The 20333-nt window shown below is 41.2% G+C and overlaps 2 protein-coding genes across 7 annotated transcripts in view; one reads left to right on the forward strand and one right to left on the reverse strand.

Annotated features, from left to right (window-relative positions):
- znf821 (zinc finger protein 821) overlaps positions 1-5361 on the forward strand; it is a 21012-nt gene extending 15651 nt beyond the window's left edge. For all 6 annotated transcript variants that reach the window (XM_028436093.1, XM_028436076.1, XM_028436084.1 and 3 more), the window contains exon 6: positions 2537-5361. In XM_028436093.1, coding sequence (XP_028291894.1) covers positions 2537-3515 — 979 coding nt within the window. In that variant the 3' untranslated portion in view covers positions 3516-5361. The remainder of the gene's footprint in view (positions 1-2536) is intronic.
- A 3002-nt stretch (positions 5362-8363) lies between these two features.
- Positions 8364-19743, reverse strand: atxn1l (ataxin 1-like). The gene is made up of 3 exons (XM_028442148.1): positions 19614-19743; positions 16490-17641; positions 8364-14725 (listed from the first exon to the last, which is right to left on the reverse strand). The coding sequence occupies exons 2-3, from the start codon at positions 17516-17518 to the stop codon at positions 13316-13318; spliced, it is 2439 nt and encodes an 812-aa protein (XP_028297949.1). The 5' UTR covers positions 17519-17641; positions 19614-19743; the 3' UTR covers positions 8364-13315.
- Between the last annotated feature and the right edge of the window lie 590 nt (positions 19744-20333).

Here is a 20333-nt window from a genome sequence, read left to right on the forward strand (position 1 = left end):
ATCTGTACGCAGTGCCCCTATTTGGCCAGTTTAGGTCACGTGATAGGTCAGTCATTGGGCAGTTTGGGTCACGTGACTAAAACTAAACCTTGCCCTAACCTTAAAAATTGTTGCAATATTAGGATATAACCTTGCCTTTACCTTAACCTAACCATAAGACACTACATACTTGTACTTTGGTAACCGTACCAATGGCACCGGGGGTTGTCCGTACGGCAACTGTACAAATAGACACTTTCTATTATTTATTTAATAGTGGGGTGAAAGTAAAAAGTGTCCCCCAAATATAATACTCGAGTGCAGATACTATTTCATATTTACATGTGCACAGCGGAGGTGGGGCGCACACACATGCGCACTTCTGTATCCCGCTCTGAAACAGACAGAAATCTCCGGTATGAAAGCGAAAGTAAACGGGAGCGCATCGCTCCCCTCTTTTAACATGCTTAGGCTGAATAAACAAAACAAGCGTGCGCACGAATAAACACACACACAAACACACATAACACTAACAGCAGACGCTGTCCCCGCTTTCAGAGCCGGTAGACTGGAAAAGAAGCCCGCTCAGCCGCTCCACTCCAACCGAGAGATATTTTTGCCGTTTGCTCAAATACGAGTGCTATAAAGCCGTGTCACGTAAAGCAAGCAACTCTGCGGTTTAAATGAGATGATAAAACAATGCAATGGGAGCATCTACATAAAGTTTCATCACAACAATGACGTCATTGATTGGATCGGCGAATTAAGACATTACAGCCGATCACATTAATTGCAAAAAAATGCAAAATATCGGCCGATCCGATATAGTCGATCAGATCGGTGTTAAGCCTTGTTGTAACAAGCAGAGAAGAAAACTAAATCTGTCTTCCAATTCATTGCATTTTGCTTAATAGTTTTTTGTGTTTGTATAAGTATATTGGTACTCAGGATCGGCAAGTATGCATACCCAAGTATTGGTATTGTATCGGTTTGGAAAAAAGTGTTATCGGTGCATCCCTAACAAGAAGTATACATTTAGAAGGAGAAACTGTACCGTTGGCCAAGAAATGAAGGATTAATTAGCAATAACCCATGTTGTTAATATATGTCATATACTTTTGTCATTTATATTGAATAAACTTCCCCACTTTATTCAATAATAATGTACTTGCGTTGCAGGAGGAATACAACTATTGTCAGGAATGAACTGACAGTAGTTGTTTATGAACATTCCACTTATGGGAAAACCTGAACATGAACGATATGAAGCAATTATCCATCATGTAGGAGATGAAGCCCAATAGGAACCATAAAGGACTTATTGAATCTAGTGCCAGGCTATTTGAATGTAATAAAATATACCTGAATGTTGCTTAGCAACTACAATCAAGTTTCCATTTCATAGCATAAGTAGGATCAAGATGCATAAAAAAAGAAGCAGCAAGCTGAAAATCTAGGAACGAGATGTATGAGCCTAATAGCTGGCAGAAACAGGCTTTACCACCTTTTGGGATTTATTCTAAATGAAGCACCAAAGATACAGATTTACAGAAAGAAGATTGATGCTAAGTGATCTGGTTTATATGTCTTTGTGCATCATTGTCTCGTATGTAAAATATATTTTCATTAAAAATCTAAGTTACAAACCTCAGTGACTGCAAACACAGAGTTTTTGACATTTCCTTACTGTCTAGCTTCTCTTGAAAATGGCATAAAAATATCTGCGACCAAATTCATTTCTTTTCCTCCTTCAAACATTGAGCGTGAAGAAAAGAACAGCTTCAGCTCTACATAGCTGCCACCCAAATGTGCACATTCAATCAAAAGATGTGCATCTGCTCACGTCAACGCCAGCTAGCCGCCCAGTGTCCAGAGTAACTGGTAATTGTGTCGCTAACTTGAAATTTGATTGGTTTACCCCACCTTCACGTTTTCAGCTGCTCTGTTGATTCTGAAGGCGTAAAAGCCGATTCATTAAACCCTGGAAATCCACGATGGCTGAAATAGGATTAGATAAAAGCTCTAACAAGCCGCAAAAGCCCAACCTGAGGCTGTTAGCTATGAAAAAAAAGAGAATACACTCTTTGGAGCAATCTAATAATACATAATGACAGTATTCTGGTGATGTTTAGGCCAGAAAAGAAGGCCTTCCGGGCCCTGACGGCCTGCCACTTGTGTTAATATTTTACTTAAATCTGAGCTTGTCCACACTTAGCCCAGTTGGATTCTTAATTCAAAGTTTTAATACATGTTGTGCAATTTGTGCCCTAGTTTATTACATATTGATGTAAACTACTATTTACACAGCCAAAAGAATCGGCTTGTATGCAACGGTTCAGTCACAAACATTAGGGATCATCAGCTCCTGTGAGCCTACTTACATGTTCTTAAGGGGAAGAAAAGCGTCGTTTGTTTGGTTATCTTTCTCAGCTGGCGATTGTAGAATGTAGTCAGGAATGACGGCAAATGTAGAATCGCAAAAAAAACTAACCTGAACAAAAACACCCAGATGATAAAGTTCCACTAAAGTTGACTGATTTGTTGTGTCTATTCTTAGGGAGAAGCTTAAAGGTTTGCTTGACATGAGCAAGATGGACGTTACCAGTGGAAGAGATCCTTGTTCCCTCTCCAGCAGCCCAATGAGCAGCTCTCACTCCTGCCATGGACATGGACCAGGACCAGGACCGAGCCCCAGCTCCTGTCAGGGCCCATGCACGTGTCAACCTCCGGGACAAAGTCCACATCTTTGTCAAGGCCATCATACCTGTCATGGACCAGGTCCCATCTCCAGCCAGTGCCAAGCTTCTACACAGTGTCATGGCCCTGGTTCTGGAGCAGGGCTACGCCTTGGCCCGGAGACATGCACAGGTTCAGATCAAGAACCCACTTTTCCTTCTTTACCCGATGGTCTCCTCTCCAATGGGCCATCGCTCGCCTCCATCCCTGATTCACTGAATACCTCCCCGTCAAGCCTTCCTCCCATACCGGACATTCTGAGTCCAATGCCTGTGTATCCCGCTGGGGTGCTGCTGGTGTGCAACAGCTGTGTGTCCTACCAGCAGCTGGTGGACTCCCAGTCCCCTATGAGAAAGTGGGCTTTGCGGAGGAAAAACGAACCTCTTGAGGCTCGTTTACATCGTTTAGAGCGTGAGCGCACAGCCAAGAAAAACAAGCGGGCGTGTGAGACGGAAGACGAGAGGGAACTGAGGCGACTGCGGGACCGCGAGGCCAAACGGATGCAGAGGATGCAGGAAACGGACGAGCAGCGTTCACGCCGGCTGCAGAGAGACAGGGAGGCGATGCGTTTAAAGAGAGCCAATGAGACGCCAGAGAAAAGGCAGGCCAGGCTGATCCGTGAGAGGGAGGCAAAGAGGATCAAACGACGCCTAGAAAAAATCGACCCTGCCCTGAGGACACAGATCGAGCATGATCCTGCAGCTATGGCAGCCCTGACCGCTGACATGAGCCTGTTCCAGTTCCCCTGCCCCATGCCGGTCCCTTCTATGGACAACGGTCTGTTTATGAAGATGCCTTGATCTTGATCAGAGGAGAACCGCCAACTTTTAACAGCATCCTCAAACTCTGCACTGCAACCTTCAGGCTGACAAAGTCACAATCAACTCTTTCTTACTGGTTTCCTTCCAGTTTCACCCCTAGCCACACGATGACACTCTCCTTTGTCGCAAAAATGTATATTACATTTCTAATTTATTACAGTTGAAAGCAGGGTTTCGAATGTTTAATATCGTATAGGAGATACGATATGGGCGCTGGAAAGAGATTTGAAATAGTTCATATCTGATAGATTGGAGTGGCCCTCTTTTCTCCTGGTCACTGTGTCACCTCTCTTTATTCAAGCTGCTACCTTGGATCTATGGGAAACTCATTCACTCGCACTACTACCTCAGCCAGGGCTCGGACGGCACCCTCTTCCAAAGTCCTCCCACTTTAAAACTGTACAAAATTCCAGAAGATGCCGGGCATTTTCCATGTATTTCTTCTTCTTCATTCAGGCACTTTAATAGGACGCCAACGTTGACAGGAGTGATTTAACAGTGTGTTTTTATCAGATCACCATAAGGAGTGTCATATTAGCACAAATATATACAGTATATGGCCTAATCACAGGAGAGTACAGCGTTTGATTTTTTTCTTATTTTGTTACAGTATGTTTTTATTTAAAATATTGGATATTAGCAACAGTTGCTATGGTTTCCACTCCCCCCCCCCCCATCTGCTCATAAAGTAGTAGGCTGGACAGGTGTTGTCCACATATGGTTTTGTATCGTACTATGGTGTAAGAAAAAGCAACTGCATCTTAAAAAGTAGCTTTCCTCTCCTCTTTAGAGTTGATCTTTAAATGTCTGCCTCGTTACGTTCCATTTGCCAGCTTTTTCCTTTTTTTTTGTAACGCTCCAAGCATTTCATCAGTGTGACTTCTTTTTAACTCTGTTACAGAACTCAAAAAATGAGTTTGTGCTGCTGTTTCTCATTCTGCGTGTTACGTTATTTACCTCACATGTATTACGCTAATGTTCAGTCAGGCGGTGACAGAAACAAACATTTCACCTCAGAATGTGTTGCATTACTTGAATTTTAGATGATTTTTTTTTAATGGTTTTAGATCCATTTCAACACAAAAGGGGAGTTTTTTAATCACTATTATTGCATTTACGATGCAGTGCTGTGCAATTCTTGTAGCATCCACGTGCTTTCACGACTGCAGTGTTTTTGTAACGTTTAAACCTCAACACCACTTTGAGGATTAGTTTTTTTTTTTTACATATTTATTAAGTGTTAAAACAAGTGGTTATGATTTTGCTGGCAAAATGCAAAATTCCTTTATTTTTTTTTTTTTTACGGTTAATTTCCAACCAGTTGGTCATCTTACACTAAACAACGCAGGTGATTATATTCTATATTCATTGACTCATCCTTGCATATATTGTCATGCCACATGATGTGAATATATCTTTTCTGTGAAAGTCATTTTGTTTTGTTTTTTGTGTATAAGAACTTATTTTGGTTCCATGTTGAATGTCAACGTTTATCTTTCTGCCTAAAAACGCTACCTTCACTTTTTCCTGACGTTGCGTTTACAGATGCGAACATTCCCGTCGTCCATGAGCCGTGTTAAAGACACAAGCGTTCATTCCATTTGAGTCGTTCCTGAACAACAGTCAGCCTTTCAGTCTATAATTGAATAAATGTTCAGTGCTTCACCGACGTATTAGACCACCAACAAATGCATAAGCATCCACTACCATAAATCTACAAGCATTATTTAGAAATGCATTTTTCTATAATTAATATTGTGATCATACATATATATATATATATATATATAATTAAATCTGCAATTTTGTAAATAAATAAACAAATGATGGAAAAACTTAAAATTAATACATTATTTTCAGTGGTAAATGCTTGATTGCAGGGTTGGGGTTAATTACATTTTTCAGTTACAATTACGTTTTCAATTACCCATGTTCAATTATGATTACAATGACCAGCATTTTTTCCAATTCCAATTATTTTTATCCTCAGAAAGTCAAAAACAATTACTAAAGTTTAATTACAATTAATCACAATAACTGAGTCTGAAATATATAACCTAATAAAAGTTATCCTTCCTTGTGTTAGCTTTGTTAGCATCTCTTATGATAACGGTCCTAAATCAGATGTAAAACACTCTAAAAACCAATATCTATCATCTCATTTATTTCCTATCTATTGTTTACCTTGTTAGGCTTCCTAATTAATGACTATATAGGTTTTAATATTTTTGGTGTGGGCGTCTGAGCCTTTTTTGTGTCAGTATAGCCCTCGATTTCCATTTCTTTTTAATGGTAAAATGTGAGAAAGCTTGATATTGAACGTATTTTAATAATTAACTACATATGTATACAGCTGTAACATGGTTCCCCAGTTTTGTGTTAAATTATAATTGACATTTTTTTAAATATAATTTTCATGGCAATTGCAATTACAAAGTCAATTGCCTAAACTCAATTACAATTATGACATAATTGTAATTAATTATCAGTTACACAATTAATATTTAACCCAACCCTGATTTGGAAAAAGTCCAGAGAGCTCTAAATTATGAATCAACCAAGGGTTTTAAAAAAATTAAAGCAATGACTGTAAATGTTTAAATCTGCATGTGATGACAGGTGGTGTAATACATTTGTTGAGCACTGTATCTATAAATGGACGTTCTTTTTGAGCATCAAACCTCTATGCAACTGCTGCGTTCTTTATGAAGGACAACGACTTCACTTTTCACTGAAACTATGCAGAACACAAACCGGCTTCATAATGAAGAGTTCAGCGTCTCAGGCCATTTTAACTCAGTGAGCAGCAACCATTGGCCATCTGTAGACCTGTTGCATGATGGGAACAGTTTAGGGAAAAAAAGGGGGGGGGGGGGGTCTCCCTGCCACCTCAGCAATGACCACACACTCCAAGGCAGATCTGTGTCCTACGAATACTGGGTATTCTCACAGATTCCTCTTTGGTTTAGGGTCACTGTGACACTGATGACTGTGGACTTTGGGCTAAAGTTAGTTTTACCAGCAGGTCTCCCTGTAATGATTAGATAAGCACTGCATGTTGTGTAAAATGCACTTAATATGGTCATCATGAGCTTGTGTACTGCTGTAAGTTTCTGCCTGCCTGTTTGATACATACCACGCATCAAAATATTGTTTTTAAATGTTGGCCTTTTACAGATTACAATATCAGGTTTATCTCCCAATGACTATGTTTACAAAAATCAACCTGAATGAGGCCAAATGAAAGAATTGAAACTGCTAATGAGAACTATCTGTGATAATGATGCTTTCTGACTGGATTGCATGTGTGGAGCACCGTCCTGTTACTGGATTACCAGATGTACAGACCACGATGAAACCTGCTTCTGAATGTGGAAATAAACATTGAGTTTATTATGGAGTGGAAACGTTTATTGATTCTTCATAATATTTGTTAGTAGGGGTGGGGCAAAAAAAATATCGATTCACATTGGAATCGCAATTCTAATCATCCACGATTCTGAATCGATTGATAAACTTCAAAAATCGATTTAAAAAAAAAAAGATATATTTTTAAAAAAAATTTTGCTTAACAATGTGATAACCCGACAGCATACACCTAGAGTACAATGGTAATGAAATAAGATATAATAAAAACATTTTTTACATTGACTCAGCCAGCAGCCCCAGCGCCCTAAGAGGCTGAAGGGCCCAACACAGTACCCACCTCCCCCCAGGCCCCCTCTACTCTTTTTTTCTTTTGCCACATAATTTATTTATTTTTATTTTTTGTATACATTGAACTTATTCTTGTAGTCACAGAGGTAAGACTTACTTCTGCAAGAAAGGCTGGCCTAAGCTTTTTTATAGGCAATTTTTTTTCTTGTATAGTAAGTTTTTATTTGTTTCGAATGAATAAATGTTACCTTGTGTCTTAAGTTTGCCTTTGTGTGATTACATCATTGGAATCAGTCTATTTAAAATTATCTTATCTTATCGAATCGTGAGACACCCAAAGATTCACATCCCTATTTGTTAGTACTGTAAGGGAACAGATGAAAGGTGATGCAGACATGGGAAACTGGCTGCTCTCAGTCTTCTATTGTGCGGCCCTCAAAGTAAACGTGAAAATACACAAAACGGCAAAAAAAAAACACAAAACTCCAAAAAACATTTAAAAAATCTCAATAAAATCTTTCCTGTATTAATGCTCAGATCGGCCTTTAATCTAAATGCTGGATCAGTCAATCACTACATACAGTGCAGTACAGTCTGTTCGCAGAGACTCAAACGACAGAATGAAGATTAGAACTCAAACCCTCGTCTTCCTCCCACTGCCCAAACATGTAGGTTAGATTAAAATGCCCTTAGGAGTGAATGACCAAATGTGAATCTCTGTTTTTGTGTTCCATTTGAAGTGCATCACTTTTTGCACTTTAAATATGGTCTTATTTATTATTTTGCGATTATATTCCTATTGAGTTGAAAACATTATACCCAGAGTATGTATGCAGAGTTAGTTCCCTTTTTAAAGTGCATTTTCTGTGTTGTTTTTTCAATATATAATACACCAAAACAGCATTAAACACCTGAAGAGGAAAACAGACACATTGTTATTAAAAAAAGCACAGCACACAATGTAGATAGTTGTTTATATTTGTATATATATATTCATATATTATATTGTGTTTACTTAACAAACAAGATAAATGCAATGTCTCCAAGTTAGCAGTAACAATAAAAATACAATATCTTTGTGTCCTTAAGGTACATAGAATCAAAATGGCAAAACAAAAAAACTAAGTAGTTCACAGAGGTACAAATATACAGTACAAATCTATTGTATTCAAAAAGATACAAATAATAATGCAACAAAATAGAGATATTAATGCTTTGTTAAAGTCAGGTAGGAGTGGGGTCGTCTAAGGGAGCACTTTGGGTCAACAACGCTAAGGCTTCTGAGAAAGCTCAATACATATTGGTACGTCGCCATACGATATAAAACTCACTATACAAAGTCCATACAACCTGGATTAAATTTGAGGATTGAGTTACATTTTACATAATTGCATATATTTTGAAGGTTTAGGCTTTTTTTTTTTTAATAGGGTTTTTTTTTCTTCACACATCACATGAGGAGCAGTGTCAACTTGTGCAGGAATAAAAAAGTAAAATGTGGGAAAAGCACACACTTCTTTAAAACTTTAAACCATTCCTTTACATTTTATTTGACATCAGTAACACCGAAAACCGTCAAATTCAACTTTAAGGTCCGAGGGGAAAGTTCACAGACGCCAAAACAATCCCATGAAACAGTAAAACCATTCTGGCTTTGATTAACACAGCCTGTCCTCTGTTTCAGACCAACGCATCGTAACAACCCCTCAGTTCCTCACACGATTTAAAACTATAGTTCATGATAGAACCACAAAACAGACGTGTGCACGTGTGGAGAGGAAGGATTTCCCTTTGTTGCCGACCGTGTGCAGAGGAGACTTTCCTTCATCCACATCCATACTGGGAAGAAAAAAAACATCAGGAACTAAAAGGATCAGTAGGATAAAAAGATAAGAAAATGTAACAAAGTGGAAAGTAAAAAACACAAAGTGGGTTTCAAACAGAGCTAGTCACTCTTCGAGAAGTTTCCTGCTTATGAAAAGGATACAGAGCGCAACATTTCTGATTCACCACAGGACAAAAGCCAAGTCTACCAGACGTGTCTCTCCATCCTTTCAGTTTCATACATTGTACAAAGCAGAGTTTAAGGCATTAAATCAACAAGCGTCGTCAGAGCAGTCTTTACAAAAGAACATCTATCTACAAAAACACATCCTGCACGGCTTCTGTGTGATTTACATTTTGAAATGCTCCTGTTCACCAACAGATTCAGAACACTGAAGTAAGGGCATTTAGTGCCTTTAGTTACGGCCACAGACTATCAGGGATGTGGGAAGAAAACAGCAGGATGGTTAAACTAACACCATAACTGGACCGTCAAAACTTGTGCGAGTCTGCTTTAAGTGGGTGGCTCTAACTGACTGGTCCATCAGTCCTGTGCTATTTCAATAGGATGAGGGGCAAAAACTAAACACTGCTTTAAAATGAGTGCTACTAAACACTTGGACCAAATACTCATCACTGCACCAGCCGACCTGAAATATAACAACACGATACAAAGTTTACTGCATAGGAAACACCAACACCATAAGACACGTGTTCAGGGTTTGTTTGTATTGCTTACAGTGTGAGGGAATGCTCGGCCAAAAGAAAAAAAGCTCATTTTAAAGCATGAATATTACGTTTTAAAAGGAGTGTTTCTACCTCATCACTCCAGTGTGGGAAGAGAATCCTCCGTTCTTGGCCTGTGTGCGTGAACGCATCATCTTTAATTCTATGATGCTGTGGCAGTTCCAACAGTTACATGGGGAGCAAAATTCTTTGGACTGAAAATTCTTGTTGCAGGAGAAGAGGGGGCTTGGAAACAGAAGGATGAATCATGAGCTACGGTATTTACACGCAGTGTTTTCAAACTGCTGCCTCATGTGAGTGTTAAACTTAAGCTGCTATCCGGAGTTTGAGAGAACGTCTCAATGGATGTCCTGCCCTCAACAGCTCTACTTCCTCCCCCTGCCTCTGCCAATCTACGCCTCTACGTTTGTGCACGTGCATTGTGAAACAAAGTCTCTTAACTACAAAAACTACACATTTATTGTTAAAGTGCCATAACTTTTGATTAAAACATGTTTATTACCTGTCTATGAGAAATGTCGTCAAATCCTGGTCCGTTCTGGATTTTTTTTTAAAAGCCGCAAGTCCCTCCACCTTTGAAACGCAGCTCCATCACAAAGACATTTATCTACAAGCTTTGTAACCAGACTTTTCTTTTCTTTTTTAGTAGAAGATTTATACGTCGACAATCGTGGAATGGGTGACGGGAGTTTTGGAGCACTCCTCCATGACGCTCTGCTGCCCAGTGATACCGGTTTGCTGTTGTGACGGTGCACGAGCATTCACTTTGACAGTGGCTCGCTCCAGGATGTCAAAGCCTGTTGGCTGGGCACGACGGACATCAACAAAAGCATGAAGCCACCATTTAATGCCGATTTCTGAGCAAGTTGTACAACATTGTCTGAAGTCCTCACCATCACAGACCAACGTTCCTCTCTGAAGCAGAAATAAGTTCATATCGAAAATGTTTGGGTGTAAAATACGAAGGAGGACAATCAAAACCAAACTGTGTGGGTGTGGTTTACACTTTTCTAAGGGAATGTCTGCATGAGGAATGTCTTCTGATTATAAACGTTTAGATGATGCTTTAATTGCACTTATCGGGCTTTCCCTTGTTTTTGTTGGTTTTTTTTTTTAATTCAGTTTCAGTGACTGAAATTGTATAACTACTTCTAATAAGACTGCAGCATTCATCTTGGCTAAATTGTAAACAGAGTAAGACGTGCGTGTCAGTTGGTTTTCTTTTTCCTCTTATTGACAAAAACTCTTACTTCAAACCGTATTCCCTTCATTTGAAAAAAAAACATCTACTATACTGTGACACCTTCAGGGTTAGCGTGAGCTGGGTAAGGCCGGCCGCGTGCAACACTAAACAACATTAAGATCATTGCGATAAAGAACAGCCTTGTATTTCCCAAAACTACACAAGAGAATAAATATTGTTACAATGGCTTCTAGCACGAGCCTCAATGTTGTAAAAGTTAGGACTTTTGGGGGGGGGGGGACGACTAGTGCATTACCTTGAACAACCAACCAAGCCAAAAGAAGGTGAAAGGGAGAGATAAGGCGGTGTAAAGCGATACACGTGACAAGGGTTTCATAAATAAATCCAATAAAACACACAAATGGCAAAATGGGTGACAAATTTTTAAAAAATTATCGTGCTTTTACCTATAGTTATACCTTTTTTTTTCTTTTAAAGTTTTCCATAGATTAGTATTTGTTAAAAGACATACACCGAATGATTGTTGAATGTACTGCCAGCTTCCTCCTGTGTGTTCTGATGGAGCACTTTGGTAATTCTGTGCTTTTTAAACTAGCTGCTCATGTCTTTTTTTTCCCCTTCTACAAGCATTAAAATTTAAATTTGATCGCACCATACAGTAGTGAAAAGTAGTAGTAGGACATTTGTGTTGTATTTCAATAAGAACCACTTTTATGCTGCGTTCACACCGAATGCGTCACCGGACGCATCTGCCGCACGAAACGTTCCGCAGGATCAAAAAATGTCCCCATTTGCATCATGCGCACGTCTGAAGCGACGCACCTCTCACCAGGGATACATCCAACTTGGTGAGTTTCACTGCCTGCTGAAGCGAGGAGCTGTACTCCTTTTTCTCCTCTCATAAATATAAACCACCAGTAAAAAAAGCCGGTGTAATTAGCGGCTAATGCTATCCTAGCTCAGTGCCAACTTTCAAAGATGAAAACTAGAGAGAACTTTTACCTGCTACCACCACCTCCTCGCTGATTCGCCTCCATACCAAATCCTTCCTGGTACGGTCCTGGTTATAAAGGCTGTGTCATACAGCTCAAGGGGGTCACACACAGCTTCTACTCTATGGTTGAATGAGTGAAGAGATCGGTGTCCATGTTGACAAAGACTCTGATTGGCTTTCGTCATGCAAAACAGTCGCAGGAGTTCCATAATTTCAACTCTTGTGAATGGGAGAAAATGACAAAAAAAAAAATCGGAGGAGAACTGGCTCGGCCAATGCTCTTGACGCTTGGATTGGACCGCAACGCTGCACAAGAAAGATTTCACACCTGTAACACATCTATCCATTGACTTTGTATGTAATCTGGTCACACGAACAATTCGTGATGCATTCGGTGTGAACGCAGCATTAAAGGTTCTGAGTACATTTTCTTTCAAAGCACCAAACCCAGGTGTAAAATCCCCTAAAACAGATTTGTTCTTTAAACATTGCCAACATGAGAAATTTGGAGTTTTGAGTTGTGTTGGTAAACACAAAAGCTATGCATTTGTGTGTCTGATCACACAAGTGACTTTAACAGACCCTGAAGAACAAAGTTCTGCAGTCTATGTGTCGAGAACATGAAAGGAGACGTTAACTGCACACGTTAACATACGAGACACAAAAAAGTACTTTGTACTCGTGAAGCAGTTAGAAGCTAAAAAACTGCCATGGAAATATCATCCAGCCTTTCCAAACAGATTTTTTCATGTATCTATCACCCACCACTTTGAGAGAAAGCAGTGGGTGCAACAGGGCGTGAGGCGAGTATATTTTCACTAGGGAAGTAAATATTCTTGATCAAACTGATTGATTTGATTGTAACTGGTAGCGTCCAGCCTAAGAGAGAATCCCAAAGAACTCAAAAACAAAAAGGAGAATCTCTGCTGGCAGCACAGAGATTGGACTGCTGATGTCAGCAACTCCTCACTTCTTTGACTTTCTCTAGCTGAAAACAGGAACTAATGACAGATTCTCTGGTAACAAACATCTGTTGTTATTCCATCAAACAGGAAGCAGGAGCGTTTAGAATGGGATGGCAACCTCTGTCTGTGTATGAATGGTTTTGAGAAGAGGAGAAATGTACGGTGTAACGACTATGGTAAGCACTTCAGCTACATTGATTGTTCATGTCCCTTTCAGACCTCACCAACTAAGCCTTGGTGATTCCACCGAAGCAGAACTTCTCACTACGTCAACAACGGATTTGTTGTTTCTTGTGTGCAAAATCTCAAACATTCTGAGGCTACATTCGCACTCTTCTATTCACCTCAACACTCGTGCCAGTCCAACACTTGCTACCCTACATAAATGCTACTTCCCTGCATTAGAGCGGCCCTCGATGGACAGTTTGACCTCCTGGGGGATGAAAGAAGGCCGCGGGTGGGCGGAGGTGATTATTTGAGGGCGTGGCCCTTCGTCTCCCTTCATGTTGTATCTTTGGAGGCCAGGTGAGGACCAGCGCCTGTGAGAGGAGCCCAGTGCTCCCATTGCCACCTCTGCAAAAGCAGGGCCCTCTGTGTGCAAATGGTAACTGCTCTGGCTTCTTGGATGCTCTGCTGAGGTCCGACTTGGCCGTGCCGGTAATTCAGTGAGCCCAGGAACCCCTGAAAAAGCTATTTCCTCTTTATCAACCCCTTCTCGATCCCCATCCTTTTGTCTTTCTCTCTGGATGCGGTCGACTCTGAAATGAGACTGAGGCCTTGCCAGCTGTGGAGCGGGGGGCCCCATTATCTGGTGAGCAGGTCCAGATGGAACATTGGCTTTGCTCGAAGTCCTTGAGAAGTTCTGCTGCTGCTGTGGATGTTTCTGCTGCTGCGACTGGAGCTGCTGTTGTAAGGTGATGGACACGCACATGTCTCCCACCTGTAGATGATGGCAGCTCAGGCCGTACAGCTGAGCCGTGTGCTCAGGGCTGCACGAGGACCATCCCTGACCAAACACAAAGAAGGGGTGCTCCGGGGGCACGTCAATGGTCACTTTACTCTGCTGCTCCCCAACAGTGAAATGAAGCGACACGAGCCCAGGTCTCTGCTGGCTGGGACGTATATCCGTCACCAAGCTGGAATCTATCTTCAGTCCTCCGCTCACCTCAGCGCTCTGCACAAAGTCCTGAGTCTGTAGATCTTCCACGCGCTTCAGCTCTCCCGTGGCCAGCTGGATGATGGCGCCCTTCATAAAGTGTGAGGGGTTGCCGGGTGCTGGGGCACGAGCGATGCTTGAAGCTAAGGCCTGAGTCACCTCGGCTGAGGGCGGGAGCGGAGGCTGTGGGGGAAGCTGCTGCTGAGCGGAGTTGGAGAGGCACACTCTGGCTGAAGAATCAGAGGCTTTAAAGCTTGGGTTTGCTGAGGCCGTGTTGGCAGATACATGGCTTACTAAGTTGTTGTTGGCCCGTTCTGGGTGGTGGTGGTGGTGTTGTTGTTGCTGCTGCTGCTGAAGAGCCTGTTGTGAGTGATACTCAACAGGAATCAGGACTGGTTGCCCATTAGCAAACATGACAGCGTGGCCTGGTTGTCCAGTTGGTTGCTGGAGTCCGATTACCCTGGGATCGCTGTAACTTGCTAGCTGAGTTGCATATGCTGTGCGGCCCCCTGTGGTCTCTGTATGGACATCCCGGGCTCTCTGGCCACCCTGAGAGAGATTTAAGGGAGCAAACGTGACCTCTTTCCGCACTGAACCAGCAGTTTGACTGGAAGACACTAAACGACCAACCACTTGCTGCACCTGCAGGGAAGTAAGAAAGATGTTTTATGCAAGTCTCCATTTAACACAAATCTTATGTCCACCATGATTTTTGAAAACAGAAGGCACTCATTTTTAGATGAATCACATATATGGATCTTGCTTGTGGCTCAGGTGAAGGAACACATTGTGCTTTAATCACAGCATTATTCCCTCAAACTCAATTCTCATCCTGACCAACAAGCTTGGGATGAAAACACTCTTCCTTTGGTCATCCCAAAAGGGAATAGGCACCCAACAAGCTATATATGTTAAGATGTGATCATGCAGGAATCATCAACTTGTTTGCTTTTTAACTTAACACAGACATGGGCAACAAGCAGCCCAATGTAAGCACACAAAATGACAAAAAAACGACTCAAAATGACCAAAAAATTAAAAAAAAAACAGCAAAATACAGATAATTTTACTTACTTTAAAAACACACGAGGCAACTTTAAATATTAAAAAAACAACTGAACATATACAAAACTAAAACCAAAATTATATATAATGCCATAAAATTACATAGAATGATTCTAAAAACACAAAATGACAACACACAAGACAACAACTAAAATGACACCAAAAATACACAAATGACGACAAAAACAAACTATTAGAAATATATTTACAAAATGACTGAGTTCAAAGACAAATCACACAAAAACAACAAAAATACCTCACCATCTAAAAATAAACTGAGTAATAATGTACAGTCAAGCATGTCACAGCATCAGAAGCCCATCAGTGCTTAAATGAGTACACCCAGGTAACCACATTGATTAGCATACCATTCCACTCAGAGGCATTTTAATGGTATTAGTGGTTGCACAACTACGAAAAGACGCAAAGCAAATGACACAGGAAGTTAGGGAGGAAGTGGAATCCAGAAACAACACATTCTATAAGGCTAGAGTGGAAAACAGTGTTCAGGAGCACAAAAATACCCAAAAGATACACAACGAGATAGAGAAAGTGATAATTTAATATATAGTGTTTTCCCCTACGTTTACAGCAAGATTTTTTTTTTTTGCAGCGTGGGACAAACATAACATTTATCCTATCAACAGGATCATTTTTGCACAATTTCAAGGAAAAAGTGATAGTTCTGGACATCTTTGTCTTACTGTTAAGGATTTTCTCTGTCATGTAAATATTTATTTACATAGTATATAAACATAGCACAAAAATGTTTAAATTGTCTTATATTTGCTTTAGTCTTCAGTGGTAAATGGCCAACGTACTTTACACTCAAAGAGATTTTGAAAGGTGTTATATAAAAAGACATGAGGTGATTGTAAAGGTACCTGACCACCTAGTTAAAGGCTTACTTTACTGCCTACTTTATTTATCACACAGTAGGAAAACCTTTAATCATAATATGAAAAGAACTAAAATCAATGTTTAAGCTCTTCTCTTGATTGTCAAAGGTGGACTCTAGTTTTTTTTTTAGTCCCGCAGATTCTTCTCAGTATCAGGTAGTAACAGTGGGTAGGATACATCTATTGTTTTATTTTATCACTAAAATACTTAAAACCACAAAAAGAACCGTTTCAATATTCACACAAAGGGGAGATAAGCTACATCTGTAGAAACTGTCCCTCTTCTTGCAGACTGTCCCAGGGAAGCAACCTAGTTGACCACCATCAAACATTCACAGCAAAAACTAATCCATTTACCATTAAAACCATTGCTTACAGTCTCAAGTTAAACATCAACAGTGTAGAAGTTATAGATGGCAGTTGATGAGTCAGCGTGTCTTACCTCCAGGTCACTATCAGGTGTGCTGCGCTGACCAGGTGAGTTTATATCTTCCAACCGTCGGCTGTGCTCCTGTGCTACAGAAACACCAGCTACATGTGGCAGATGTGCATTCCTGCCGATGTAGGCGGAGCCTGGTCCCGCCTCCCGACCTCCGTGCTCTTTGTCTCCACCGTTTAGCTCCAGTTCGCTCCCCTGCTGGACATGGTGACTGTCCCTGGTGACAGCGGTGGCCCTCGGGCCCTGAGGGTGGTAGAAGATCGGCATCCCTCGAGCACTAAGCTCTCCCGCAGGCAGGACTCCGACCGTGCCGAGGTGCTGCTGGGCTGCTTGATCTGACGGCAGCACCATCGAGACGCCGCTTGAAGCTGCAACTTTGGCAAATGTATGACTAGTAGCTACCTGAGCCTGAGGAGGCGGGGAAACAACCCCCTCTTGTATTACAGAAGGATAGGGAACCAGGTGGGACACGGGAGGCTGAGGGATTGTGCCGGAAGAAGAGATTAATGATCCCGGAACGAATCCAGGGGGTAGTGCGTAGGGTACTGCTGCATACGGGGAGCTCACAAACTGCAGAGAGGAGTGAGGGATCTGTGTGTACCCAAGAGGAGGGTAGGAGAGACCAGGATGCTGCAGGAGAGGAGAGTGAACTGTGTAGGCTGGAGAGATGTGGCTCAGCACAGGATGGAGACTGCTGTTGGAGTAGGTCCCAGATGGAAGGGCCACTTTGTAGAGCATACTGTACTGGTCTACGGGCACCGCCGCTATGCTCTCAGAGTTCTCCACTCCGTAGTGCAGCCCTGGTTGAGCTCGCAGCCACTCCATGGATGGGGTTCCTTCCTGAGCGTCACTGGCGGCTGCAGAGTTCTGGATGGATACTTCATCTTCTCCCACACCACCACCCCCACTACCAACACATGTTGCCGCCGCTGCCCCACCCCCTCCTGTCCCTCCTCCACTGCTGTTACTAACTAAAAGGTCCCTCTTCTTAGGGGGCAAGCACTCTTGATTACGCTCCTGAGCTGGCTTCATTGCAGTCCTCTGGCAGACTAGCTAACTTCACTGTAGCGCACAGGAACTCAAACTTATCAGACTATCAGCCTGCACAGGAACAAGCTGGAAAAATCACCCGGCTGACGTGATCGGCTACTTCACCTGAAAAAAGAAAACACACACACATTAAAAAACTCTTGGAATGTAAAAAATATCCGTGATACATCCTTTAACTTGATATTTGTGATAAAGCAAATTTATATACGGTAAGTTGTTAGTGCAAAATTGAGTAAAAACATTTGCGCTTCACTGAATTTACATATTCAGTATTAGGATAGTTGTAGCATTTGAGCAAATGAGAACAATCGCACAATGCAATAAAATCTAAATATTTAACAATTTTCACAGAGATATTCCATATTAGTTTTTTTTTGACATTTAATATGGTCCAACACTATATCAGTTTTTCTCATCCCGACTGTTGCTGACTATTGGTCGCTGTTTGAGTAACATCACTTGATGAAGCCTTTTTCTAACAGTCCACACTACAAAATAAGTAATACAAGTATTTGTGATTCGTGCTGATATCGTATCCATATCAGTATCAACCAAAACTCAAGGCTGCATAATCAGCATGGTATCGGAAGTGAAAAGGTTGTATCGGAACATCCCCAATACCGATATACACGCAGGCCCCCTGTCCACCAAACTAGTTTTTGGTCACAAAATATACATCTCCAAAGACATATCAGGTTAAGGCAACATTCAATGTGATGCCTTACTGGATGTATTCCACAAATAAACAAAATCTATGTAAAATACTAAATAAACTTATTCAACTTTAGTAATGGAAAAAGTTCCATATTACTTTTTAATATGTTGTCACAAACAGCACATAACAGTTTTTCAATATTGGGGAGGAAAAACTCAAAACCGGTTTCACAGCCGATATTGATCACCCATCTCTCATTTTCAATCTATACAATTCCAACAAGAAATACATTGTTTGATTTCCTGAACATCCAAAAATAAATTATAACAGTTTAAAGGACAAAGGCAGGCTTTTCCCACACAGTGCTGGAGAGCAGAATAGTGGAAATTTGATTTATTTCCCTCCTTCGAGCAACTTGAATCTGATGTCATCCTCATCCAGTTCTACAGAAAACATTCCAATGAACCTGTACTGACAATCAGGTGTACTGGATCAGGAAAACCTCTCAAAGCTGCCTGGTTTCAGCTTTAACACCTTAATGTGACCTTTAAGCAAATGTAAAAATGTGGTACAGAAAGGTCTCACTTTACCAACACATGACTGAGGGAGCAGAGTTTCATCAAGGTTAATGATCCATAATTGATTTGATTTAAAAAAGCCATTTGTTTGTGTGAGAGTGAAACGGGAATCAAAGAGGGCAGCTTTTTTTTTTTTTTTACATAGTAACACTCATTAGTTATAGAGATGCTCTGGCCTTCAGCTCCCGTTTACTGTTAGCTCCTCCGTTGACTCACACGCACGTGGAATGACGCTGCATACACACTAACCGAGGGTGGGCGGTGAATCCAGGCACTAACATGCAAACAGTCCCTATGGATTTCACTGCGGGTTACAAGAGACTGCAGCGCAGAAGTTTAGTGCAATGAATACACTGGTTACCAAATCATTTAATGACCTAACACCGACAGCCGGTTGGAAATTATAGCCGTCCTCGCGCACAATAACATAGGTAATACCTTAATGTAGTGTGTAGCTCGTGTACTAAATCACATACACATAGTTAGACAGCTTAACTCCAACTGAAACTGATTTTAATGGGCATCGAATGCGGCCACCAGATTAACGAGAACCGTTTGTTGGAGCGCTCTATGTGGTCGGAAATAAAGAAACAAATGTACATTTCTGTCGACAGCGACTTAATCTTTATAGCCAGATTTCATTAGACGCTATTATTAAACCTTACAGATGTTGAATCGCTCGTAGGTCATCAGCTAAAGTGGTTCCCAGCTGAAACACAACACCGGGCTAGTGAGCAGTACTGCTATCACAGCTACATGTAGCCTAACCGATTAGCTCCGGTTCTGTCGGGCTTCTTGCGTACAGACAGCGGCAAAGAGACAGTCCCTCGTTCTCAGCACTTACCTCCAAATGTCATCGCGAACGGACGTTTCTCTGTAAAACACCAGGTCCATAAGCGGAGCGGGACCAGTGGTAATCAGGTCTCAGGACTCAAACCCATCTCCAAGGCCAGCCAAGGCGCTCACCAATGACGTCAACTCAGTTTCCTGTTTGTCCAGACGCACACGGGCGCAAGGCGCAAGTACGCATGCGCGGCTAGTAGGGTGTAAACATGGGCGTAAAGCACGTGTCGCACTCAAGGCCCGGGGGCTAAATCTAATGAAACTCAATATTTGTAGGTGCTCAGTTTTCCCGGTGCTTTTATGGCATGATTGCAGTCATTTTTAGTGATAACCTGTTCAATTTTCCTCAAATTATTACATATTTCCCTTAATTAAATAGAAATTGATTACAGAATTTAGGAAATTTAAAGTGAAGATCCTGCTAGTGCTGATACTATCACTTATTGCTTGGATACTGTCAGTTTCTTATGTATTTTATTTATACGCAGAAGTGCAAACTAGGTCACAATAATGTTGAAATTACTCGCAATAAATCTGTGGCCCACGTAAGATCAAACTGCTCCGTATTTGGCTCCAGAACTAAATGACACCCATGGTATAAATTCATAGGCCCCACTATCCAGTGTCAAGCCCAATATCTGCTTTAACATTTGTCCTTTGTTTCATATCAATTATAAACAGATATAAAAGACTGGCAAATAAATTAATGTAATCTTTTCCA

This window comes from Gouania willdenowi, chromosome 3 (assembly GCF_900634775.1).
Source record: "Gouania willdenowi chromosome 3, fGouWil2.1, whole genome shotgun sequence".
Taxonomy (NCBI): Eukaryota; Metazoa; Chordata; class Actinopteri; order Blenniiformes; family Gobiesocidae; genus Gouania; species Gouania willdenowi.